At 44.7% G+C, this 27,886-nt stretch overlaps 1 protein-coding gene across 2 annotated transcripts; it reads left to right on the top strand.

Annotated features, from left to right (window-relative positions):
• The first annotated feature begins 2,723 nt into the window (after positions 1–2,723).
• Positions 2,724–27,547, top strand: IL20RB (interleukin 20 receptor subunit beta). Of its 2 annotated transcripts, none has more exons than XM_036332473.1 (7): positions 2,724–3,135; positions 8,507–8,633; positions 10,415–10,605; positions 14,830–14,954; positions 17,255–17,405; positions 20,351–20,493; positions 21,658–21,916. In XM_036332473.1, exons 1-7 carry the CDS (start codon positions 3,096–3,098, stop codon positions 21,796–21,798), a joined length of 918 nt encoding a protein of 305 aa, XP_036188366.1. In that variant the 5' UTR covers positions 2,724–3,095; the 3' UTR covers positions 21,799–21,916. The 2 variants fall into 2 exon arrangements, with proteins under 2 accessions (XP_036188366.1, XP_036188367.1); XM_036332474.1 differs by lacking the exon at positions 21,658–21,916 and adding an exon at positions 25,912–27,547 and having other exon boundaries at positions 2,866–3,135.
• The last annotated feature ends 339 nt before the right edge of the window (positions 27,548–27,886 follow it).

Raw genomic sequence — 27,886 nt, 5'->3', positions numbered from 1 at the left:
AGCTTCTGATTCAAGTTCTCCTCTTGAAACGCCTCTTACTGAGATTACAAATGATCATCCAGGGGACATTTTTCAATGATTAACTCAATGACTCACTGTTCTGCACTCCTGCTTGATGACCACTCCATCTTTCATCATGTCCAGGGCCAGTTTGTTCCAGAACTGTCTGCCTCTCTGACCTATTTTTACACCTCCCCCCCGAATATGTTTATATTTCTTTTTTCTTAATGCTGGTCCTTAAATGTGGGTCTTCTCCAGAAGCACATCCACATGCTACCTTAATCTACATACTCTCCTTGAATGTTTCACCCACTTCCTAATCTCAGCTACCACTGAAATGCTAAAGATAGAGGAGATGGTGCCAGACACCCATAAACTTGAGGCAAAGATTCTTTACATACTGGAGCCCCCCTGCCTGTATCTCAAATTCAAGTGTATCAAGTTGAACACATGCAACCTTTTTCTGTACCCTCCCCAACATTGCCTGTCCTGGCCCCACCCCATCCTCCTCCTCCTTTTCATTACTTCGGTTCAGGTGCTGCCATCCACCCAGCTACACAAACCTAGAACCTGAAAGTCTTGTTTGCCTCCTCCTCCACCCTTCCAATCCATTCAATATTTAGGAGCTGTCAATTCTACCTCCATCTTTTGGATTAGCTTACTGCTCTTTCCCAACATGGGGAAATCTAGCGAAAGCCAATAACATCTCTCACCTAGTTGGCTGACATAGCTCCCTCCAGTCTGACCCCTTCTACTGTTTTATCTTTCCTAGTCATAAACTTTTTAAAGCTCAAATGCAGGAATTGACATGAACTTTTAACCCCTTCTTTGACCTTCATTGCTCTCCAAGCTTCATTGCTCTCTAAGGATAAACTCTAAGCTCAACAAGGCATCCAAAGCTCTCTGGAATCCTGTTTCATTCTGCCTTTGGACCCCATGTCTTGCCACTCCAACCTCCAGTTGCACCAAACTTCTTGTTTCCTAAACACACCAGGCCTAGCTAATTGTTTTCAGCATTTAATAGCCCCCAAGTCACCTCCTCCAGGGAGCCTTCTCTGATCTCCCATGCTGGTTAGATGTTTCTCCTTAATGCTTCCTTATTCCCTTGTAAATATTTCTGTCACTTTTTCCAATACCAATTTATGATTATTCCCATGTTCATCTTCTTCACTTGGGAAGTTCTTAGTTGAGGGCAGGGACTGTTGAATTCTCAGGATCTAGCGCATAGTAGGCCCTTAGTAAATGTTTGTTGAATGAATAAATTATTCATTTCTCAAAGGGACATTGCAAGTAAGTTCTTAAACTGGAACCACAATCTTGTACTCTAAAGCTCATGTTCTTTTCACTAATTAATTGGCACATATAAAGTGTTTAGAGTCCTTTAAAAGCTGGCATTTTAGGGAGCCAAATCCTGTAATAAGTTTTCTTCCAATATTTAAAATTGTTTTTCATTTTTCAATAATACATTCACATGGTTCAGTAATCAAATAGTATAAAAATACATAGCACCCAAAACTATTGAAAGCAGGGTCCCGAAGAGATATTTGAACATGCATGTTCATAGCAGCCTTGGTCACAATAGTTAAAACATGGAAACAACCCGACTGTTCATTAATGGATGTGTAGATGAGCAAAATGTGATATATACATCAATGGAATATTAGCCTCAAAAAGGAAGGAAAGTCTGCAATGTGCTACAATATGGTTAAACCTGTAAACCATTAGTACAGCGGTTCTCAACCTGTGGTCGCGACCCCTTTGGGGGTCGAACGACCCTTTCACAGGGGTCGCCTAAGGCCATCGGAAAACACATATATAATTACATATTGTTTTTTGTGATTAATCACTATGCTTTAATTATGTTCAATTTGTAACAATGAAAATACATTCTGCATATCAGATATTTACATTACGGTTCATAACAGTAGCAACATTACAGTTATGAAGTAGCAACGAAAATAATTTTATGGTTGGTGGTCACCACAACATGAGGAACTGTATTAAAGGGTTGCAGCATTAGGAAAGTTGAGAACCACTGCTTTAGGACATTATGCTAAGTGAAATAAGAAGACAAATGCTGTATAATTCCACTTATATGAGGTACTTAGAGTAGTCAAGTTCACAGCAACAAAAAGAATGGTGGTTGCCAGGGGCAGAGGGAAGGAGAGAATGGGGAGTTATTGTTTAATGGCCATAGAGTTTCAGTTTTACAAGCTAAAGAGAGCCATGAGGGTGAATGGTGCTGATGTTTGCACAACAATGTGAATATATTTAATACCATTGACCTGTATGCTTAAAAATGGTTCAGATGGTAAATTTTATGTTATGTGTATTTTACCACAATAAAAAAGTTTAAAGCCCAAAACAAACAAAAAAAGATATTGCAAAGAGTCTCATTTTCATTTTTCTCCATCTTCCCAGTCCCCACTTCCTCTGCCCCAAGGTAATCAATCTAGTTAGTTTTTGTATCTCCTTCCAGGTTTTCTTTTGAAAAATGCAAGTGAATATGAAACTATATTCTTCTTCACCTCTGACTTTTTAAAAGGTATTAAAACATTTTTCAAAACGTCTCTACTTTTTTCTGAAGTGGGTATGTATTAGCAAAAAGAACGAATCAATACCCAGCTTGAATGAACTCAAGATGAAGACATGGAAGAGGGCAACTAATTGATGAGAGGGTAAGATAATCCTGCCAGCTCACTCCAATGGGGTTTCTAGGGACATTCAGGGTCCCCCAGGAGAGAGCCCACTGTCCAGGTATCTTCCCCAGGCAGATTCTCAAGCTCCCAGAGTTACTTTTTCTCTGGAACTCTGCAGGCCACTCCCCCTGATGCAATCAATATCTGGGTTTGGGCAGAAAGGAGGGTGCTATACGGCCCGCCCCTTCTGAGCTGTCTGGACCGGCTCCTCTTTCCGGAACAATTCGGGCTGCACAACAACTGAGACCTCAGCTCCAACATCTGTTTTCTGAAGCAAGGATGGCTGGGATGGACAGGATGTCGCATTGTGAAAGGAAACAATGTTCCAGGTCAAACTGAGTCTGCCAAACACGGACCCTCACGAAGATTCTAGAAGAAATCTCGACAAGTCTTATCATGTGGCTTTTCTACACCTTGATTCCATGTTTGCTCATAGGTAAGTATGAATTAGAATACAGCCAATAGACTGGGAATTGAATGTAGGTTAAGAAGGTGAAAGATACTTTCCCAGGGTTTGGGTTGCATTATATGCATATAAAATCTTAAGTCTGTTTTCAAAAAGGTTGCTCACCTCCTAAACCTCCTTCCCCACATCCTAAAGAAAAGAAAAAGCCTGCATTCTGTTTGGAAATCTCTCTCCTAATGTCCACAGAACAATCTAGAAAGATAAAGCATCAAAACAAATAGTTTAAAGGTTAGCAGAACTCCATGCATTTTGTTATTTATCTCATTATCTGGTTTTAAAAGGTGCAGCATAGTTATCTCAGTCTTTGTGTGTGCCTCAGAGATGTTAACTGTAGGGACAAAAAATAGAGTAAAGATTCTAACAAAATACACATGAATGAAAAGACACAAATTTCATTAATATTGAGTACAAAACTTGTAAAAATTGGATATCTCTCCTGATCACTGCAGAAAAGGTAGCAGTCAGGTAGGTACTCCATAGCATTAAAAAAAAAAAAAAATTGGTTTGAGGCACTTTCACTGCCAGTAAGATTACATAATTTTCTCTGCTCCACTCCTGGATACTTGTACCTACATGCTTTATTGTTCCAAAATCACAGCTCTGTAGTCTTTGATGTTTCATCATGTCAAGTTGCATTTAAGAAAAATTTCTAATTTTAATACTCCAAGGTACTGGGCATTTTGTAGTATCAGGGGGAGCCTTTCGTACTTTCTGTCATTTTTATTTTTATTATTTTAACACTGAGAAGTAATTATTCTATTTAGTTTAAACCAGGCAACAAATCAATGCTAAGGTGGTTTGCAAATGTTTAGAACTGGTTTAGACATCAAGTTTACGGTGTCCCTTCTTAGTTCAAAAACCTTCAAAGTTCCCAATTGCTCAGCACATAGTGTTCACATCTGCTGTTTGTCTTATGATCCAGCATATGCAGGCCCTGATCCTATTGCTCACGTCTCCTTGAAAACAAATATGGACCACAGTTGGCATATTACACCTTCATTTCCTCTTCCTGGCCTTTACTGGTATAATTTTCACCAGTAAAATTGCCATCTCTATTTCCTTTCCCCATCCTGATCCCATTCTCCTAGCATCATTCCAAATGGCTCCCTGTACCTACGGACTCCTCCTAAACTTCTCTCTCCTTTGACCTGGCCTCTTTTACTCTGCTTTGGTGTGTTCTGTTTTCTGCATTGATCTGAGGGCAGGGCCTGGGCATCTTTCCTTGTGTCCCCACAGTCTGTAGCATAGGCTAAGTGTATTGGCTGATTGGTTAGTTAGTAGATTGGTTGATTAGCTGGTGGGACAAACCAGTTGCCAGGGAAACAAAGCCCAAAGGAGAAGATGAGGAGGCCAAAGGAGAAAGGGAAAAGCCAGGTTTAATGTGCATATGAATTCCCTGGGGACTCTTGTTAAAATGCAGATTCTGGTTCAGTTGGATGTAGGGTGCAGCCTCAGAGCCTGCCTTTCTAATAAACTCCTGGGGAATGTGATGCTGCTGATTTTAAGACTATACTTTAAAATCATGAAGTAATCTACTACTTTTCTGGGGCATGAATTTGTTTGTACACTTTTTGAAGCTGGGATGTGATGCCAGCAGCCAGTTTAGCAGCCAAGTTCTAGGTCAGTCTTGCTCTTTGCTTTTTCTGGTGATATACAAGATAATTCTCTTGAAATAATTCAATATATTTGAGGGAGAAATTTTAGGGCATAGTGTCAGTTCATAGAGCCAAATACCCTCTGCAGTGCAAGGCCCATGCAGTGGGCAGAATAATGGTCCCCTAAAGATGTGCACACGCTAATCCCTTGGAAAATAAAAGGTTGTGATTAATGTTATGGGACCTTGAGATTTGGAGATTATCATGGATTATCAAGGTGGGCCCACACTAATCCCATGAACCCTTGAAAGCTGAGAGCCGCCTGATCAGCGTGGCTTAGTATTTGAGCATTGACCTATGAGCCAGGAGATCACGTTTCTATTCTGGTCCGGGCACATGCCCCAGTTGTGGGCTTGATCGCTAATCAGGGGCATTCAAGAGGCAGCCAATCAGTGATTCTCTCTCATCATTCATGTTTCTATCCCTCTCTCCTTCCTCTCTGAAATCAATAAAAATATGTTTTAAAAGATGATGGCTGAGAACCTTTCCTAGCTGCAGTGACAGAGAGAGATGGGAGGACAAAAGAAGAGGCAGGAGAAATTTGAAGTATGAAATAGAATCAACCAGCCATTGTTGTCTTTGAAGACTGAGGAAAGGGCCATGAGCAAGGAATGCAGGTGGCCACTAGAAACTGAGGATGGCAAGGAAACAGGAGACAGATTCTTTCCTAGAGCATCCAGAAGGAACGCAGTCCTATCAATGCCTTGATTTTAGCCCAGTGAGACCAGTGTCAGACTTCTCACCTATAGAAATGTAAGATAATAAATGTGTTGTTTTTAAGATGTTAAATTTGTAGTAATTTGTTACAATAGCAACAGGAAATGAGAGAGAGAGAGAGAGAGAGAGAGAGAGAGAGAGAGAGAGAGAGAGAGAGAAAGAGAGAGAGAGAGAGAGAGAGAGAGAGAGAGAGAGAGAGAGAGAGAGAGATATCAGTGTTGTGAATGCAGCACTATGGGAAAGATGTTGCTTAGCTGGTTTTGTGTGGGCAAACCTAAGTTTCTGAGCACCAGAATCTTAATAGTCAGGTCACGGTCACCCAGTTCACGTCTCTATTGGAAATAGAGCCTCCATCCAGTGGACCTTCTTGAGATACCTACTAGAATGAGAATAATACAATTCTCTATAGTAACAAAAGCATAAACATTCACATGGAACAAAAAGATTATACAGGGGGTTTTAGTATTGCTCTCTCGCTCTGGTGAGAACCCTCATCCAGTGTGGCTGAGGAAATCTAGATTTTGCACACTCCTCACTGTGGCCAATGTGTTTTTCCTGTCTGCACTTCAAAGTTTCTCTTTCCCCTTGAGTATATTTTTTTATTTTTGCATTTGACATTTACATGTGGTAGTCTTCATTAACTGGTTTCTTCGGAGATTTGACTTCAACAGATATTGCTCCTGGCTGATTGATGACATTTCATGTTAATGAGAATGCTGTATGGATAACAGTTTTCTCTTTCTCCCTCTGTGTTCCCAAGTCCACAATCAGCCTTCTCTAACAATTGAAGGGCATTTTAAAACCTTTTGTAGGTGGAAAGAGTCACTTTCAACTTGGAGTCTGAGCTGAAATATGGTTCCTTGTAAGTCATTTTCTATTTAGTGTTCTAGCAATGCCACGACACTGTCTGCATTACCCTGTTAAATGCCTTCTGAAATCAGTAGTTCATGGGCATTACCGTTTTTCCATCTCACACCCCATGTGTGTGTGCCACAAACATGGGCAAAACAACAATGAAATTTGGAGTACTCTATACAAACAGCATAAGGATATGGAAGATGTTGCCTGTAGGGCTCAGAAAGAAACAGCAGTTTTCATTTTACCACAAGAATGATAATTCCCTGCTGTTCTTAACTTGAAGAGATTTATCTTTGTATCATGAATGGATGTTGAATTTTGTAAATGCTTTTCATGTGTCAGTTGATATGATTGTATGATTTTTCTTCTTCAGCTTGTTGATATGGTGGATTATATTAATTTATTTTCAAATGTTGAACCAGTCTTGCATACCTGGAATAAATCTCACTTGGTTACGGTATATAATCTTTTTTATGAATTCTTGGATTTAGATTGCTAATATTTTGTTGACAACTTTTGCATCTAAGTGCATGAGATATATTGGTCTGTAGTTTTTTTTATTTTTAAAATATATACTACTATCTTTGTCTGATTTTGGCATCAGGATAATACTGGCCCAATCAAATAAATTGGAAAGTGTTCTTTCCTCTTTTACTTCATGGAAGAGATTGTGTAAAATTAGTGTTAATTTAAAAACATATTTGGTAGTATTTTCCAGTGAAACCATCTGGACCTGGAGATTTCAATTTCAGAGCTATTAAATTGTGAACTATAGCCTTACATTCCCCACATAGCTGACTAGAAAAATGTTTTGTTACTTTACCAGAGGAAGGATGTCAGAAAGGACCATGCCCCGCCCTCCCGTGCCACCTCACTGCAGCTGGCCCTTTTCTTTTCACCCCCTGGGTGATTCCAAGGTTAGGGGTGGGGAGGACAGGAAGCCTCCCTTGTGGATACCCCAGGTGTTTCCTCACAGGGCAGGCCATGGAAGCTGAGTGTGGGTTGGAGGTGCATCACCAGGCCTCTACATTACAAAAGAAGCAGGGAAACCAGGCAGGGTTCCCTAGCAACCCTCATCCCCTCGTGGTCATGGAGCTTGATAACAACAGGTGCCAATCTGGAGACAGACACCGAGATGAAAAGTCCTGGGCAAGGGCCCTAGGCCCTACTGTGCTCTCGATGTTATCACTGCAACTGTAACAGCAAGGGGAGGCAGGTGTTAGCATTAAAAGAAGAACGTTTGAAACTGGGAAGAGAAGGACCACAGCAGAGAAGCCGCACTGCACCCTGGGTTCACACAGGATGAGCCCCAGGGCTGCCCAAAGTTCTTATGAGTGCATACTCAGCGTCACAGCCCTGTTTCGTTCTGTGTACAAACTGTATGCATACTTGGGCACACCACACACACCTGTGCGAGCAGATGCTTGTGTCCCAGGCTGGCTCAGAGGTCTGCAGTCTGCCTGAGGTGGAATCTCAGAACTTGCTTGGTGCCTATCTGGATTGGACTCCTCCACAGCAGACCAGCCTGCACTTTCCAGCTGGGAGCTGATGCCCCATTCAGCCTTGCTGGGAGAGGTGTAGGCATGTCCCTTGGATGGCAGTAGCAGGTGAGGGAGGTGCCGAGGAGCTGGCAGGAGCCTGCATGGTTTGCCATGTAGGGATGGAGGGCTCAGGTTTATTCGCCTTGCTTAGAGTCACATGGTAAATGACAGAGTCAAGGCCTGCATCTAGGTCAATCTGGCATAAGAGTTGTAAACAATGTGCCTTAATTTTGCCACTTGTACAGTGGAGAAACTAATAGTCCTTACCTCCCGGTATAGTCATGAGTATTAAATAAGATAATCATGTAATAATCGAGCACATTGTCTAGATAGTATATAGTAAGTGCTCAATAATATTAGCCATTGTGACTACTAATTAATATTAAAGTGCCATTTTATCACCAAAGGCAGAATTGCAATGATGATGGAAAATATTTAGCATTTACACAAGTATGATGAAATTAGAGGTGTTTCTGGTTCATAGACATATGAAGTCTTATTAGAAACTAATTTAAAGCTGTGCCCCAATCTGAGCCCACCTGTCAGCATGTCTGTCTGCCTTGGTCCTAGATGGAGTTGCCCTTCTGCCTGCCCCTCAGAACCTCTCTATACAGTCAACCAACATGAAGCATCTCTTAACATGGAGCCCAGTGATCATGGCTGGAGAAACAATCCACTATTCTGTTGAGTACCAGGGGTGAGTTTTTTTGAATTGTGTGTTTTGGTTTTTTTCTTAGTTGTTCTCCCTTGGAAAGTAGTTGATTGCTGGAGGCACCCCCTTTTTCAATCCACAAAGAGCCCAAGGAAGCTTTTTGAGCCCAGAGATAGATTATCTCCAGTCACCTGCTGCCTCTGTGTGCACGGGCATTGGGAGAGTTGAAGAAACAAGGGAAATGGTTCTGTGGATTTGATAATGAACTCTCTGGGAACCCAACAGTGTATAAACACATTTTGGTGGAGCTTCTTTTCAATGGTGAGTCAACTGTCTAATGCTGTAGAAAATCTTTTTTTTTTAAAAAAAATATGTTTTTATTGATTTCAGAGAGGAAGGGAGAGGGAGAGAGAGACAGAAACATCAATGATGAGAGAGAATCATTGATCGGCTGCCTCCCGCATGCCCCCCACTGGGGATTGAGCCCGCAACCCGGGCATGTGCCCCTGACTGGAACTGAACCCGGGACCTGTCAGTCCACAGGCCGATGCTCTATCCACTGAGCAAAACCAGCTGGAGCTGTAGAAAATCTTAAGAGTTTGACTCTGACTTCAGCTGGATAGGTAGGTCCCTGGAGACTCAGATCCTTTGGGGGTGGGGAGACCTCGTTTTCCTGTCTATGAGCCAAAAGAAATTGTGACGCTAAAGGTCAGCTGCCTAGGGGCCAAGCAGGCTCTGCTCCTTTGCAGGTATTCAGGCCCTTGAAGCCACTGAGGAGTGACAGGGACACAGAGGTGCTCAATATACGATTAACAATAAATACTAGTCAGGGTACGGTTGACCAGGTTTCTGGATATAGGAAACTTGCATGTAAAGGAGGAGGCATCCAGTAAAAAGGTAAAGAAAATAAATATTTAGGTCTGCACTGTCCAGTGTGGTAGCCACTAGACACAGAGAGCTATTTAAATTAAATGACAATGTCTGTTTCCAAGACACACTAGTCACATTTTAAATTCCTAATAGCCACATGTGGTAGTGGCTACCATATTGAATGACACCAATATAGAACCTTTCCATCATCACAGAAAGTTCTACTGGACAACACTGCTCCAGGTAACTTCAGATAGCAACCAGTGCTGGGAGGAAGCTAAAAGGCTGATGCGAAAGACGGTTAACTCGGCGGCTCCTTTTCATTGGCTGGTCAGGGAAGGCCTGTCTGGGGAGTGATATTTAAGTCTATTTCTGAAGGATAGGAGGAGTCAGCCAATGTGAACAGCAGAGACAGAGTATTTGGGACACAGCAAACCGCTGGTTAGAGGTCCTAAGGTTAAAAGAGCTCAGCAAGGAGGCCAGTGTGGAGGAAAGAGCATGTGTAGGGGTGAAGTGAGAGAGAGGCCAGAGAGTCTTGGAGGCCATGGGAAAGAGTTTGGATTCCATTCCAAGTGTTTTGGAAGCCATTAAAGATAGAAATGTCATGATTTGCTGAGTGATGAATGGTTTGAAGAATAGCGGGAGTGGGAGCTGGAAAATCAGGAGACCATAGCAAGGCAAGGGATGACAGTGGCTGAGATTGGGGTGGTGACCCATGGAGATGGAGAGACCTGGACACATTGGGATTTGTGCCTAATTTTCCTTTGATTGGTCATAAAAGGAGTAAGGAAGAATGGTTGGTTGGTCAGGGAGGAGGGTAAAGGAACTGGAGTTTGGAGCAAATGATTATTTTGCTGACCCATGTAAAGCAGGTGAATGAGGCAGTTACTTGCAACCATCATTGAGCCTGGGTGGAAGAAACTGGTGTGACCCTGTGCCTTCCTCTCTTTGGCTAGAGAGTATGAGAGCCTGTACATGAGCCACATCTGGATCCCCAGCAGCAGGTGCTCACCTACCACAGTTCCTGAATGTGACGTCACCGATGACATCACTGCCACTGTGCCATACAACCTCCGCGTCAGGGCCATCCTAGGCTCACAGACTTCAGCCTGGAGCATCCTGAAGCCACCCTTTAATCGAAACTCAAGTAAGATACTTCTCTCTTTACTCCCCCACCGCCACCAGCCTTCCTCTTCAGAAACCATATCCTCTGAGTTTTTCAGGATTCTTGTTAGCATCAAATTAGTCTTGCAAAGCCAGAGTACTGTGAACACGAACAACTTAACTGGTTCATTTAAAAATATGCCAACTGCTTCCCACATGCCCTCTTTCTTATTTTGAAAGAGGCTTTGGAAGTCATTCTCTATCTCTGTCAGGGTCTGCAGGTGTTGGGGACACTGACGTTGCAAAGCTGGAAGGAGAGCTAGCTGCTCTAGAAGTGGGGAGGTGGGGTTAGGATTGCTTCTTTCCACGCTGACAGTGCCTCAATAAATTATCTAGTGACTCCCATCTGGTGCCTCATTAACCCCATGTTGCCTGTGTGAGCAGCCTTTCCTTGCACAATAAGATCTATATATTTAGCAGAGCCACCAGAAATAGTTGCCCTTCTATGGTCACTGGGAAATAAACAACTTTTCTGTAGCAACAGTACTTGGCAAATGATTGAGAAAGAAGTAAGGGAAGAATATAGATAGGTGGCCAAATATGGCAGAGCACAAACAATAGCCAATGTGTAAAAGGGTGTGTGTGTTTAGGAGTAGCAGGAGCAAGGACTGAATGGCCAGTGGGTAAGGAAGCAGCTGGTCACATAGTGAAGGATTTTGACAAATCAGTAGAGGGAAGTCATGGGGAAAAAAGATCGTCTAGGCCAGGTTTGTCTTACAGTCACTTGCTGCTGTGTGAAAGGGAACTGGAGTAGGACAAGCATGCAGGGCAGGGCAAGAGTGAGGAGGGGGTGGTAACACTCAAGCTGAGCCAAGATGGGTCCTGATCCCAGGAGTGGGGGAAGGGATGAGGAAAAGAGAACAAATTTGAGACATGGCTGAGTTAGGACAGAGCTCAGGGACCAATCATTGGGAGAGACAACAATGGTGTCCAGCTTCCAATTGGGGTTGGTGAGAATGTCATCCAAGTCAGAGAACCCCAGGAGAAAAAACTACTCTTGAGAAATAAGAGATACTTCTGGCTTTGGGCTCTTTGAGATAGAGATTCCCACAAGATAACATGCCAAGATATCTGATTGGCAGCTGGAAATCAGGCCCTGGGGCTGCGACAGGTTAAGGACAGACACACAGCACAACATTAATAGCTTATGGCTTGGGAGCAGATATAATTGTCCAGGGACATTATTTGAGGACAAAGACAACTCAGGACAGGATCCTGGGAAACCTCAGGGTTTAAAAGGAAGGTGACGGGAGAGCACCAGTAGGTGGCTGGGCAGGTAGAGGCCATGGATGGGAGAACAGAAGAACTGCTGATAGGCCTGAAGGAGGCCCCTAAATGGGTCCTTGAGAAAGCGGCTTTATGGGATGGTGGGGGTGGTGGTTAGCTTGCTGGATGGAGGATTGAGTGGAGGTAGGAAGGAGCAAGGCAGATGCTCCGCTGAGACAGGTAGGGCGATAATGTGTTCTGCTTGGAGCTGCAGGAGAGGCAAGGAAAGGCCCTTGGTGAACTCTGTTGTTTGATGTGGCAGAAGATCCTCTGCTGTGAGTGAGGACAAAGAAGGTTAAGAGCAGCATGGACAGTAGTGGATGAGTCAAAGGTTCCTGGGGAGTGTATGAGATTGGGTAGAAATCAGGAGGGTTGGGGATGGTGGTGGGGGGAGCCCAAGCTGGCTGAGAAAGTGAAGATTGATTTGAAGGAGAAATGGCCCTCTAGAGTCAGATGGATGTGGATCAAGTCCCAGCTCAGCCATTGATAGTTGGGTCCCTCCCTGCCTCCTCATCTATAAGAAGGGCAACAGTTTGCCTCAAAGCATAGTTGTGGGAACTATACAAAATGAAATGCATAAATACTAATTGCAGTGCTGTCCTGTTACAGTACTCAGCTATTGCTAAGTATTATTTTTATTATTGTCCTAGACATGTCCCACTTGAGAGCTATAGAGTAGAGGAAGGAAAAGGTGGGGACAGGAGTGGAACCATTGGAATATGTTATCAATAGGAATTTTGGTGCAGAATGTGAGCTCTTCTGCCCAGGCACTAGGAGGATATAGTGGAAGCAATGGGACCCCAGTGGCAGGCCCTGGGAGAGGCTGGGGGACACTGGAGGGTGGAGCAGCTTTGCCTCTGTCCACAGTGCCCGGGTATCATCCAAACCACCTCCCTCTGGCTCCTGGGAGCAAGGGGCTCCAGCCAAGACCACTGCTGGGGGCTGGCAGCTGTTGTTGGAAAGGAAGGCATGGGCCAGAGGGAGATAAAGAAGTGCCTATAAAACTACATGGCTGGGGGAGTTGTTCTCAAGCAGGAAAAAGTTTTGTTGCAGGAGGAGGAGGAACAGGAGTCTGTGTACCTACAGCAGAAGGTGGAAGATGTGATCCTGTGTGACCCCTGGGTAGGTGGAGTTCACTACAGAGCTGGAATGAAATCGTGGTGCTTAAGGGCATTAAGTCTGTTCCTTTGTCTCTGCACTATGATTTCTCCCCAAACATATGAAAAGTCTTGTTTTTAAGGCTGCCCTGACCAAGATCTCCTATTCTTACAGGGAAGCCTTTTTGAGAGCAGAGGTTCTTAACCTTGATTGCACATTCCAGTCACAGGGGAGCTTTAGAACCACTTACCCCAGCAGGCCTCCTGAAGCCACATCCAACTCCAGGCTCAGCATCCATTGCCCTGTCTCACTGCCACCTGGCTGGCCACACCTGGGGGTGAGCAGATCAGTAAGACTCAGGGGCTGTGCCCCATCTCCAGTGGCTCTACCCCCTGGCCTCTGCCAGACCCCACCTGTCTGGCTAGTAGGTCTTGAACTCTTCAAGGAAGACACTGGGCCCAGAGGTGCCCAAGATATTGGTGTTGGGCCAGACCAGGAACTTGAGGATGGTGCCTGCCTCGGAGCCCAGGAAGAGTATGTCTGGGGCCCATCCCCAGAGTCTGATTTAGATCATCTATGTGCATCCTGTTCACTGGAGTTTAACACTTTCCCCAGGTTATTCTCATGCACAGCCAGAGCTGAGATCCACAAGTACAGAGGCTAAACACTCACACAGCAAAGTCTAGAAACCTGGAAAAGACACAGCCTCAAATTCTGGCTTCTAACGGTGTGACTTTGGGCAAGTCACTTAACCTCTCTGAGGCTCAGTTACGTCATCTGTAGAACAGGAGTAGTATTTACTTTCTTAAGTTTGCTGGATGGATTAAATGAGTTTGTAGAGTGCACAGGACAAAGGTTCCTGCTCCAACACTCAAAATATTCTCTGAACTGGAATGAGAATTTTTCTTTTTTTTTTTTTGAGAATTTTTCTAATTCTATTCTCAATAAAGATGGAGATCAGGGGATTCTAATCATGCTTGACCTAAAACTGAAGTGGTCAAACATCTCTCTTCCTTCTGGAGGTGCTTCAGAGGTAGTACTGGTGGTGCTGTGTGCTCATCGGAAGCCTCTGAACTGGCTATATTTTGCATAGTTGGTCCCTGACTTCCCAAGACCTTCTGTCCCCTATCCAGGCAGCTCTTCAAATGCCAGGAAATGCTTTGCTCTCTGAAAACTCCCTGCAGGAAATGACTTTCTTTTGAGTGTCCACTGACCCTCGTGCAGGGGGATTTAGCTCAGACTATACTCTATTTCTCAAGCCAAGGCCAACAATCAGGGTGCCCTTCTGTTCCTGCAGTGTCTGGATCTGAGAGGTAAGTATGGCTCCATCATCACTAGCCAGGGATAGAGACTGCCTGTGTGGGCCCTTCTGTTCTCAGTCTGCTGATGGGAAAAGATCCATGGGGACTGCTGGCCAATCTGTTTGGGGTCCAGCAATTTCTAGAGTTGGTTATTGGAATTTGTAAAACCCTCTGGTTTTCTGACATCCTCCATTAAGGATATGAGATGAAGAATACTTGGGCTGAGGCCAGAATGGCCAACCCATTCACAGGCTGCTGATTTGCTGATGTTTGAAATATCAAACATATCACTGATCCATGGGAATTGTAGTAATCTTTGTCATTTTAAAAAACTTGCTCATAATTCAAAAAGCATTTACTGAGCACCTGCTGAGTACAGGAGGATATCGGTAGACATGCTTCTGCATGCTGTGAAGTTACAGCCAACCCCTTCCGATGCCAGGAGCCTAGCGTGTTTCTACCAATGACTGGTCATGGTTTCCCAGAACAGAAATCAGTCCTGTCTGGGACTGGCTTTGATTCTCCTCTTTTCTTGCCAACAGCCATCCTAACCCCACCTGGAATGGAGGTCACCAAGGATGGCTTCCACCTGGTGGTTAAGCTGGAAGACCTGGGACCCCAGTTTGAGTTCCTCGTGGCCTACTGGAGAAGGGAGCCTGGTGCTAAGGTAATACTTCTGGCCTTGGCCTTTGAGTCAGACTTTGGAGAAGGCATCACAGACCTCTGAGAGGTGGTTGAGAAGCTGGCCCTGTATTGCTCATTGTATGGGGTGGCCAGGCTGAGTGAAGTGTGGGAAAGAAGAGAGATGGGAGTAGGCTGACAATTCCAGTAGCCTCCTCCTCAAAGAACCGCCTTGGTTCCACCCAGGCCTTGGCTCCATCCCAGACCTTGGCTGGGAGCCTTCTCAGGCCAAGCTTTACTGAAGTATGGGGGCTGCCTCCTTGTTATAAACTCTAACATAGTTGGATTCACAGTACTTTTTCAATACATTTTCTCACCTCATCAGCTTGTCTTCTCAGCCATTCTCCCTGGCATGTTTAGGTACCGCAGACCAGGGTGTTCCAGATCAGCCAGAAGATTTCAAAAATGCATGAGGCTGGCACAAGCCTCTTGAGGGTGTGTATCTGGGCAGGGTGCAGAAGTCAGGGCAGAGAGCCAGGGACTGGATAACCCTGCCTAATTATGAGCCACTGGGTCACACAGAATGCCTAAATGGGGTGCTGCCCCTCCCTGTGGGATGGCTGGTGCAAGCTGGGATGGGTGGGAGGTCAGCTCTCCCAGAGGGAATGGTCAAACAGCAGCAGCCATAGCAGCAGAAGGGGTTGAACTTGAGCAGGAACTAGAGCAGTGGTTCTCAACCTTCTGGCTCTTTAAATACAGTTCCTCATGTTGTGACCCAACCATAAAATTATTTTCGTTGCTACTTCATAACTGTAATGTTGCTACTGTTATGAATCGTAATGTAAATTTCTGATATGCAGGATGGTCTTAGGCGACCCCTGTGAAAGGGTCGTGTGACCGCCAAAGCGGTCGTGACCCACAGGTTGAGAACTGCTGAACTAGAGGATAGTCAAACCTGTGGAAGTTCTGTCCAAGCTGATATGGGTGACAAGGCCCACTGCAGTCAGCACAGACAAAGGTAGACTTTATCATAAGGATTAATATGGTACAATAAGGGGTTCTGATAGAATCTATGAACAGAGCTGGCCCAGAGCTGGGCTGCAGCACAGTCTCCCTTACCGAACGACCCTTGCCTATGGAGTCCCTGCTTCCCTCTGGTGGGTCCTCTCTATTGCACTCTTTCTGTGGCCTTCTCTCCAGCTTACTCCCAGGCCCTGATTCTTTATCAGTCCTTCCTACACATTCCTGTGGCTGTGCCTCACCATCCCTCAAGGCCTCTCAGGCTTAATTACCCCCCCCCCCACACACACACACTGTGTCCTCTCCCCTTAGTCCCTGTTTCAAGCTCCAATTATTCTCAAGACCAATTCCCAAGAGAGGAAATCTGATTGGTCCTGCTTATCTTATCAGGCCAAGCTTAGGAGTCGCAGGTTGCTGGCTGGCCTTTGATGAAGGACCCTTCTTAGACTAGGGGTACCTCTGACCACACAACAATGTCGGGGGAAGAAGGGCATATGCCTCTGTGTCCACTCAACAGGGGCTATAGTTTGGGTAGTTTCCCTGGAAGGTATGGGTGGGTGGTATGGGTGTTAACAATGGTTGGGCATGGCATTGCCAGCCAAGAAGATGGAGTGGGGGAGGAGGGGACAGATCAGGGCCTGGGCAGGAGGGCGCACGTAGCTCCTCCCTCAGATTCTTTGGATGGAGCCCTCTATCCACCCATGGTAACTGGGAGGGCCATGCTGAGAGAGTAGTATATACCCTGAGTCATCTAAACGTGGTCCAAACAAGCCTCCACAGGGTCAGACGTGGAGCACAGGCCTCAAGGGATGGGTAGAGGTGGAAGGGTGTACAGATGAATTAACAGATGGCTGGATGGGTGGATGTGTGAGGAGGCACTGCCCACTGGTTCCATTGCTCCTGTGCACTTATCCCCCCAGCTCAGTCATGCTAGTATTTCTGACTTCCACTTCTCTGTCCACGTTATCCTATTGGAGAGATCTTCCCCAACCATTTTTTTTGGTGCCTCCTGATCACTCTACCTTCTTGCTCTGCTTCGTTTTTTTTCTTATTACCACCTGATAAATATTACATATTGTCTGTCTTTTCCCACGTAAGCTCCAGGACAGCAGGGACTTTGTTTTGTTCAATGCTATGCTCCAGTGCCTACAACAGTGCTTGCCACATAGTACATGCATAATAAACAGGTATGAATGAATGAATGAATGAGGGAACATTCTGTGTGCAGCCTGGAAAGGAAATAGCTGCAGTTTTCCTTCCCTGGTTCTTCTCTCTCTTTCTTGTCTTGCTCCCCTCAGTGTGTAACTGGTTTCTGGTCTCCTAAAGGAACATGTCAAAATAGTGAGGAGCAGGGGCGTTCCAGTGCACCTGGAAACCATGGAGCCAGCGGCTGTGTACTGTGTGAAGGCCCAGACGTTCGTGAAAGCCATCGGGAGGCACAGCACCTTCAGCCAGGCAGAATGTGTCAAGGTGCAAGGTAAGGGTGGCCTGTTTGTTCCCTGGGGTCCTGCACAGGTGATAGCCCCCCCACCGCCCCCCGGAGGATGCTTGGCTGCCTGCTGGGTTTCTTTGGTTCTCAGTCTCCGGTGGCCTTACTGACCTGCTTCCTGAGGCTGGATGGGTTCCTATGGTAAAGGTGTGCTTCACTCAGATTCCCCTATAGGCGAGAGTCCACTCTGGGGCTGGGTGGCGGTCCCTTGAGCCACTGCCTGGAACTTTCTTTCCCCTGAAAGGTCCCTAGGCCTGAGGCCAGATATTGCAAGGCTGACTTACCGTTGAATCAGAGGCGGGTGGCAGGAGAGGCAGTCAGGGGCTGAGAGTCAGCCTTATGAGGAGATAGCTCCCTGTACATCACAGATGCTTTCAGCTAGGAGGGGCCTATGGGAAGTCTATAGACTCCATGTTTGACTTAAATTTTTTCCCTTGACATTTTTATGATCTAAAACCGCTCAATGTTTAAAAACCCTTTGAAAAGAAACAAAACCCACATCCCACAATTCTGCCACTAAAACACCACTAGTGACATATTTGTATATAACTTTTTAACATTTAAAAAATAATTATTTTGCACATTTAGTTTCAAAAAATATAAAATACACATGGAGGCTCCCCTTTCTACCTTTCCTTTTAGCACAAATGGTAGCATACTCTATTTGTTATTCTGAATCTTGTCTTTTCCACTTTATATATCATAGATTTTCCATATCTACACAGAACTTCATCTTTCTTTATGGCTATGTAGTATTCCATTTTGTGTATATATAACAGCTCTATATTGAAGGGCATTTCATTTCCTCCAACCCCCCGCAATATTTTGCTATTGCTGGCAGTGCTTTACCTTGTACGTAGATCATCTTGCTGGTAGACTTGAAGGATACATTCCTGGAGGTGGAGTTGCTTGGTCAGAGGCATACACATTGGGTTTTAACTGCTGTTCCCAGATTGCCCTCCAGAAGGGTGTCATCCTTCCCACATGTTGGACTGGACACATGTTGGATCGCACATAGGCTTTGTGCCTGCTTTTTCACAAATATCCATCACATTTCCCAAATGGATTTTCTGATTACCATTTTATACTACTTTTAAAACCAGATAAGTCAAGCTTGTTAAAAATTGAAACAACACAGAAGTATATAAAGTAAGAGGTACATGTTTTCCACCGAGAATGTTTATTTTGGCAAGCTTAGCATTTAATCTGCAGGTACTGCATGATACCAGTACTCACAGGCACTAATAGCACTATTGTGCTTACTGTTCTGTTTCTTGCTTCTTCACTGTAGTATATTGTGAACATCTTTTCATGTCAGTACACATGTTTCTATCTCCTTTGCAAAGAAGATGCAAAATAAGCCAATATATATGTGCCAAAATATATATAATTACCCCTCTGATGATAGGTATATTCTGTGCTTTTCTATCTTTGCCATTACAAACCATGCTGTAGTGAACAAGCTTGTATGTATCTAATTCTCATTAAAAAAATTTTTTTTATTGATTTCAGAGAGGAAGAGAGAGGGAGAAACCTGGGACCCTTCAGTCTGTAGGCTGATGCTCTACCTACTGAGACAAATCGACTAGGGCTGTCCTAATTCTCATTTTAATAGCTGAATTCCTAATCTACCATGCTAATGTCCCATAATAAATTAAATCATCTCCTATTTGGGGATATTTAGGTCATTTCCATGTCTTAGGTCATTTCCATTTGCTTTTGAAGATGATGGTCAATGATTGATTGACTTGTTCATTTGATGACTATTTACTGAGCACTGACAATGTGCCACTTGCTGGTCTAGTCCCTTGGATACAGCAGGGCTGTCCCTACCTTCTAGTTAGAGAGATGGATACAGACAAGTAAACAGATGAGATAGCTTCCCTTGTGCGCTATGAAGAAAATGCACAGAGCATGCCTGGAAGGGGTGGGAAGTGTAGTTGTGCCACTTGGGGCAGAGGGAGTCTGTTTATGAGGCCGATGCTCTAGTCCAGATGTTGCTGTGAGCTGCTTTGTGCATATCATTGTCTCCTTTCTTGGAATCATGTTTTTGGAATGTACTCAGAGGAATGGATGAAAGGGTGTGAACATTTGCGTGTCTCTTGATGTATACTGCCAAAATGTTTTCCAAAAGCATTGAAACAAAGTACAGTGCCCCTGGCCACACATATGAGGCCATCAGCTTCTCTGCAGCCTCCTTGGCTGTGCCACCTTTCACAATACAGGTGTGCCACCTTTCACAATACAGTGCAGCCTAGAGAGGCTACATGAGTTGCTTCCGGTTACATGATGGGAAAATTACACATGCCCCCTTCTGCATCTTCAGATGCTCCCACTTGGTACTTTCTTACCCATTTACTTAGTTAGAATGACTACAGGCTTTGGAGCCAGCCCTACCCGTGTGACCTGGGGTAAGTCACTTAACCATAGCAGGGGCTTGATATATCGTAGTTATCATGTGCCTGTTTTCTGAACTCAATATTTTCCTCCCAAAGATGAATCAATGCCAAGAGCAAATTGTGAAACACTTTACCACCTACCGCCCAGTTCCCTTCTGTGCTGTTCTTTTCCAGCACCTCCCCCTCATCCTGCCTGGGGCCTGGCACTCTGCCCGTCCTCCTGGCTGTGGCCCTGAGGTACTATGCATGCTAACACAGCCAGTGGTGTAACAGTTGATGCTCCTCCCTTTTCCCAAGAAAATGATTTTAATCTTCCCTGGGGCTTTCTGGAAACCAAGCCTCAATCTGGATTCTAGAAAAATGGTGTCAGTGGTGGTAATTTCAGTCACTGGGGCATACAATCAATCTCAGGATGTTGGCATCTGCTGTCTGGGCCATGTGCAGAGCCAGCTCCAGGAATGTGAGGGAGGCCCAGGATTGGAGATTGCATCTTCACTGTGTCTCCTGAGCCTGTTCTTATCTTTGTATTTCCAGAAGAGACCCTCCCCCTGGCGCTGGCCCTGTTTGCATTTGTTGGCTTCATGCTGATCCTTGTGGTTGTGCCGCTCTCCATCTGGAAGACGGGCCGGCTCCTCCGGTACTCCTGTTGCCCCGTGGTGGTGCTCCCCGACACTTTGGTAAGTGTTCTGTTTTCCTTTCAGCACAATACTGACCAGATGTAGTTTGGGCTGTAGCTGGGCATGGGCACACGTTTCCTGGTTGACAAGAATTTGCATAAAGAGGGCAGAAGAGCATGCACAGGACTTCACTTCTAATCAGAGGGGCTGGAGAGTCCTCCCTTCTCCAGGGAGTGGGGACCTTCTTCAGTAGGCCACTCCTGCTTGCCCCCAGGACCTGGCATGGCCAAGCAAGCAGGGGTGTAGCACAGCTATGGATGCTTGGCAGCTCAGGAGTCATGCACAGTCTTACCCTTCCAGACTGGTGTGCCGAGGGCTCTTGGCCCCTTCCCATGATTATAACAGCAGCTGCATCCAGTAACTTGTTCTGACATAACATATTCAATTCACCTGCCAAGAGCCTCATTGGTTCTCAGGGTGAAGTGCGTGGGTGTGGATGTGGGAGGCATAGATTGTGCTTTGCTTTGGCTGGGGGCCAGGAATAATCTGGACTTGCCCTAAAGGTTAGGATCTCCATCTGTTTTCTCAGCTCATTTCAAGTCCAGGATTCTTATCTCGCTCCTGAGGACACTGGCCCACAGGTCTGAGGCTCCCCAGGGTGGGTAGTCCTGTGTGCCCATGCCAGGATTGGGAGAAGCAAAAGCAGACCTCTAGCAGCCCCCCGTCCCAACCCCCATATTCCATCTGGCTGGCTCCTGTGCCCATCCGCCAAACCTCAACACACAAAGCAACACAAAGCCAAAACAAAACAACAAAATCAAACCCATTCCTATCACCTCAGAGATTTCTTCTCACAGCTCTCTCCTGGGAGGAGGGTTAGCAGCCAGCTCCTCAGAAGCAACTGGAGCTGGAACTGCCTTCCAGCTACATATTCCTGTAGTTCTGCTTCAGCCCGGAATCGCTCTGGCAGGAGTCACTTTTGTGACAGCTGCATGGCCCTGAAGGGAGGGCCGTACTCTCCCCACGCAGGAGAAACGGTTCTCCCTCATGCAGTCTTCAGGACACCCCTACACCCTGCTACCTGAAGCCTGTTCTCCTTTTCTCTCTAGTACTTCCAGGCAGTTATCACTTTAGCTGAGATTAGTACAAGGTTAAGCACCAGGCAGTGTTCGAAGGCTTCACATATAGAGTATTGACTCCTTTCATTTCCCCCTTTTCATAAAGCTTAGCCATGTGCCTTTCATCAGGCCCCCTCCAGCCCAGTCTGAATGGTTTGCTAAATGGTTTACTGCTAACCATGAAGGCAATGTGGTGTATCAAACACGGGAGGCAGGGCAGGCCTCATTCCCTTCAGGAAGAACTTGAGGGGCTCACACTTCCCCAGAGCGGAAAAGGATGTGTATTCTGCAGTGGTTGGTATAGTGTTTTATAAATATCAATTGGGTTAAAATGTTGGATGATACTGTTCACACTTTTTGTGTTGTTCTATTAGTTATTGAGGGAGAGACAATAAAATCTCTAACTATGAGTGTGATGGTGTCTGTTTGTCCTTTTATGTCAGTTTTTCCTTCATGTATTTTGAAGCTCTGTTTTAGCAACTTGGATATTTATGGTTGATGGTTGATATATCTTCCTGAGTAATTGGGCCTTTATCATCATGAAATGTCCCTCTTTTTCTCTGGCAATACTTGTTATCTTGATATCAATATAGCTTTTTTTTTTTTTTTTTTTTTTTTTTTTTTTGGCTTACTGTTTGTATGGTTTATCTTCTTTTCAGATTCTACTTTAAACTTATCTTTGTCCTCACATTTAAAGTGTGTCTCTTATAGTAGCATATAGTTAGCCTTTCAAAAAAACATACAAAAACAAAACAAAACTTTCCAACAGTCTTTGCCATTTAATTGGAATGTTTAGTCCATTAACACTTAACTCTGGTCCTGTCACTTTCTGACTTTTGTGTTTGCACCCTGGTTCTTCAAGCCAGTAGGACTGTCATTGTTTATGGCACCAAGAGAGACCTGCCCTCAGACAAGGAACTGTAAAAAAACGGACACTTGCCTAGTGACATTCCATTCTTCCAAGTGTCAACTTACGGTTGTTCTCCAGTGACTCAAGGAAGCTAGTTTTCTATTTTGATCAGTTTTTGAAGGTGTTATCTGTAGGAGATTGGCTTGATTGGTGCGCCTCTGGCATAAGTAGAAGCGGTTCCCTGCAGTGAAAGCAGTGAGCCTGAACCAATCCAAAATGATGATAATGGAAGGGAAGCGATGCTGGCTCGCGCAGGTCCACTAGCTCTTCTTCCCCAGACATGGTGAACAGTTCAGCCTTTCTCAGTTGGATTCCATCAAGCAGTCACCCTTTGTGGTTTTCCTTTCAACTCTGTTGCCCATGCTTACCCTCTACTCACAGACCATTCCATTTCTAACAACCTCTCTCATTATTCCTCTTCTGGTCCTACATTCATCAGCCCAGCAGTTTCCTCCCTCGGATCAGGGGCACTAGGATCCTTCCAGGACCCAGTGTCTTGTTAGTGAGCACAGAGTAAAGGGTCAGGGGAAGAACCATGTAAAGGGCCAGTTCCTTATAGAATTTCAGATGCACATGAAGAGGCCTCAAATGAGAAGAAGTCCTAGGAATCCTAATGCATTATGAGCCACACCCTACAAATAGCTTTTGGAGAAATCCAAACAACTTAGATGAGACCAGAGACAAGGACAGTCTATGAGAGTATGACCACTTTCACCCACGGGAGGTAGCTATCACTACCCTGGACTAACTTTTGCTTCTCTGTTCTCCTTATCATCCTTCCCACATCGCTTCAGTGTCTGTTCCTACATGCATTCCTTTCCATGAGGCCTTTAATTTTTACTGTTTCTCCCTAGGTTTTTTAAGTGGAAAATTTATCTGAGTATATGCATTTCCCATAGTGCTGTGTGAGAAGTAGATCACTAGCATCCATTAAATCCCAAACAGATTCTGGAGCTGCCCATCATCACCGCCATCTCCCTACCTCTCAGCCTTGACTTTGGTATAGTCTAGCTCCGTGGTCAGCAAACCGTGGCTCGCTCCACAAAATACCACGTGTGGGCGCACACATACAGTGCGATTGAAACTTCGTGGCCCATGCATAGAAGTCAGTATTTTGTGGAAGAGCCACACTCAAGGGGCCAAAGAGCCACATGTGTCTCACGAGCCGCCATTTGCCGAGCCGCAGTTTGCCGATCACTGGTCTAGCTGTACTTCAACATTTGCATTAGTTATAGATAATCTTCCAAACTATTAAAAAAAAAGCAACTTCTAGCCATCGTTGCAAAATCCACACATCTTTCCAATTAAACCATGGAAAATTACCAAGTGGAAATCCTTGACAACTCTTTAAAGAGCACTATTGAAAAAAAGAACGAAACTAAAAGAAAAAAAAGAAAAAAGAAAAAAAAAAAAGCCCTATTGAGTTTGTGTTTATTTATCTGTTTGGATTAAATATTTCATGTCCATATCTTTAATTTTATAGTTGGTGATGATTGCACTCTGAAATACACCATTAAGAATGTCTTTGCATTCAAGTTGATATCACCAAGTAATATTCTAAAGCAGAAACACATACACAAGGAAACTTATAGTAAGACTTCTAAGTATATATTCCAGATCTAAAAATATAATTTCTTTTCCTTGTCTTTCATCCATACTTCCTTCATGGATATGGAGGCTTTGGTGCTAAAGTGAGAATGACTCCCTTTATTCTATCTCTTCTTGCTGTCACATTCCACTGTAATGTGGGTGGCCCCATAACGATGGCCCCTAGTTAGTCATTCTTCAACGGACCATCCCAAGTATGACTTTGTGTGCTTCATAGAAAATGGAGTTTCTGAGATCAGATGCCTCTGGGGCCCAGATAGGTACAAAAAAAAAAAAAAAAAAAAAAAAAAAAGAGTGTGCAGTGCAATGACTGTAATTCAATAGGGTCAGATGGTGAGGACCATGGCAGACACGTTCCAGCTAAACAAGACAGCTGCTTCTCAGTTCCAGCAGGTTGCTGCCAAGAGGGAATGCACATGAGCCAGTGTTACAAGATCTTCAAGTTTTAAGTGAGAAACAAACAAACAAAAATCTAGACTTTAATGAGAAATCTTCTGATTTTTAAACTTTGAAAACGAATTCAAACTGATATATGTCAGCTGAACCATGCTTGAAAGTTTGTTTTAACCTGTGGGACAACAGTTTTGCACCTTCTGAGATTCTGGGGTTGTGCTGTTTTACTTTAATATTCTAGAACTATACTCTCCAGTACAGTGGCCACTTGCCATATGTGACTATTGAGCACCTGAAATGTGGCTAATCCCAAGTGAGGTGTGCTGTAAATATAAAACACGATGGATTTTGAAGAGTCATTAAAAAAAAGGGTAGAAAATATTTTATTGATATTTTTATATTAGTTACATGTTGAAATGATATTTATTTATTTTCAATAAAATATACTATTACTTTTAACTTTACCTGTTTCTTTTTACTTTTTAAACATGTGCTACTAGAGAATTTTAAATTGCATTTGTAGCTCACATTATATTCCTATTGGACAGTGCTGCTCCAGAATTTAAAAAATAATCCAGTATAACACTGCAGATTTAGGTAGCCAGTGTCCTGAGAATCTGACTGGGCCAGCAGCTGTGAACTGGTGGTGGGTTTCACAAAGGCAGCCCTGCTCAGTGAGCCCTGTGTGGGCATTGTCCTTTCCCATGATTTGCCCGAGACACTAAGAGTGAGATCCCCTGAAGCTGCCTCTTTACAAACAAGGATCAAGGCCAACTGACTGTCTGAAGCTGATGTCTCCTGGGGACGGAGGTGGAGGAAACCACTGTGCCTGTTTATCTGTGTCACCTGCCACTCTTCGGAGTGATGAAGGGGAGGCCAAGGGAGATAACTGCAGAGGTACCTCCTGAATTCGGTGGAGGTGAGCAGGTTAGCAATGGTTGGGGAGTGTCCCTCTGAAAAGTTGGTACCTGCATTTTTACAACTGGCTTTGATTATGTATTGGGGTCCCTGGGAGAAGATGGCAGGAACATGAAATATGAGTAGGGAATGGATTTGTGTTTCGGGAGCGCCATCTCTGGACTGAGCACCCTGCTAGGTGCTGTAGGTAGAGCATCTCAGACCAGGTCGTTATTTTCAGAGCTAGCTGGTAGAATAAAATTAGACTTTTTTTTTTCTTTTTTACCAGAATTACATTCTGGGCTTTTATGAGGCAGGGTCCCAGAGAGAGGAGCACTGATGGAGCTGGGTCCCAGCAGATCTGCTGTTCAGTGGACTGGGAGACATCTCCGTAAATGCTGGAAAGCCCTGATCTAGGAGTTAGAATTGTTTTGGGGCTTTTTGCTGCTTAAAAGTTAATTAACCAAATAATTGGGATTTTGTGATAGTGTTACAACTACTATTTTAGTACTACTATTCATCTAATAAATATTAATGGGAATTACTTTTCAGAAAATCACCAATTCACCCCAGAAGTTAATCAGCTGCAGAAGGGAAGATGTGGAAGCCTGTGCCACGACCGTGCTGTCTTCTGAGGAACTCTTCAGGACCTGATCGAGGAGGCGTGGGGAAGGGCCCACATGAAGCTGAGAAACCTGGTCTGCATGACACAGAGGGAAAGGCTGTGCTTCTGTGTTTCTGTTTTCCTCCAAGGACAAGAGAAGTCAGAAGAGCCTACTATGTCCATTTCTAGAAGCAACTGTCAGAGGTAGAGTGGTTTGGCAGACAAAGCACTGAGTGGGGGCAGATGTGGCTGCAGAACTGTATCTATCTGCCATCCACTAGCTGAATGACCGTGGGAAAGTGACTTGTTCTCTCTGGCTCTCAGTTTTCTCATCTACAAAATGGGTGGATTAAGTATACAACTGTTATACCATATATATTCAGCACTGGCAGAGCTGTAGGGAAATTGGTGATGCTGTACATTGCAATTGGTGCGGCTCTTCTGAAGAGCCGTGTGTAACAGTATAACAGGCATGATCAGAGACTCTATACACCAAGTGGGTTTGGAGATCCCACTTTCCTAGAGGAAACCTTGAAAAGGAAAGGAAGGATGGGTACAGTGGTGTTGGTTTCACTTTAAGCCAATGTCTGTGCAGAGGTGAATGGCTCAGCCTGCCCTACAGTGAAACTGGGATGTGCAGGAACGCTGTGAGTACATGAAATACTGTAAACAGTAAATAGTGTGTGCACATTGAGGACAGCAGCTAAAATGTATGTGTATGATGAGACGACAACACAGAAGGACGTCAATAGTGCGATATTTGCTATGTTCCTTTTTCCTGTAGGGTTGTTAAAGTATAGAACTAAAAGTAGAAAGGGGCCACCTTGGGTAATCATTTTGGTTTCTTCCTAAAAAGTGATCTTTAGGGTTCTAGTTATATCAAGGACCTTGAGTCCAGAGAGGCTACCGAAGACAACCTTTGGTCAGGAGGTGAGGGGCGACCTTAGGTCAGGGATGGGGCAGGAGGAGAATAAGGGGGCAGCCTCTGGCCACATGAGAACTCCAACTGAGGCAGCTGGCCAAAGCCTCCCCTGGTCAGGGGGCTCCTGGGTCTTCCTGGAGGCCTCATGCTATAGGGAATCCCTTTGGGGATCTCTTTTCCTTAAGAGGCCTGCCTCTGGAAGCCTCTTCCTTTTCATCTCCTTCACTAGGAGGGGGAAAGAGGGTCAGAGAACGAATGGAGAAGGGAAGTTTTTTTTTGGCAAAGTGATTGATGGGCAAGGCCTGTGCCTCTCCCTTCTTAGCCCCCACCCCTAACAACTCTGGAGCTTCTGAGCTGATTGTCTCCATGCCCACTTCCTGGTCCCCTTCCAGCCAGCCCAGTGGGGACCATCTAACTGCCTCAACCAGGTGTTTCCCCCTACAAGATAGAGGCCTACAACCATCTCTCCACCTGGTGGGGTTTCAAGTGATCAAAGGATGGGATCTCTCAAGATGAAATACTTGAAGATCTTTTCCTTTGTACTATTTTGTATGCTTTTGTGTTGTTTGACTCTTTCGTGAAGGGTATTTGTTAATTTTATATTTGGCTTACACTGAAAACATTTTCATTTTGCAAAAATAAAAACTATTCTACTTCACTGATCACCACATTCCTTCTTCCCTCTTCCCAGCCTCTCCACTCTGGCCACTGTCCCTCTGTACCTGTCCAAGTTCAGGACCCAGAAATGACCCAGGACTTCCCTTTGCTTGAGTCTCTCTCACAGTTGTCCCAGGGCCCATCCATTCTTGCTGGTATATGTGGGTATACAGAAAGTTCTATTGATTATTCTGTTGTTTTCTCAGGTCCCCAGAATACATTCATTGACGCCCAAACACACCAGACACTAAGCTAATCCCCAGAGGGGCTGCCTTCTCTGTAGCTGGTTACATCCTTCTCTCCTAGAGCACTATGTCCTGACACCCCAGGCCTCCTTTCCCCCC

Source organism: Myotis myotis, unplaced genomic scaffold (genome assembly GCF_014108235.1).
Source record: "Myotis myotis isolate mMyoMyo1 unplaced genomic scaffold, mMyoMyo1.p scaffold_m19_p_13, whole genome shotgun sequence".
NCBI lineage: Eukaryota > Metazoa > Chordata > Mammalia > Chiroptera > Vespertilionidae > Myotis > Myotis myotis.
The sequence above is the reverse complement of the archived record's forward strand: the minus strand, read 5'-3'. Positions and strand labels throughout refer to the sequence as shown.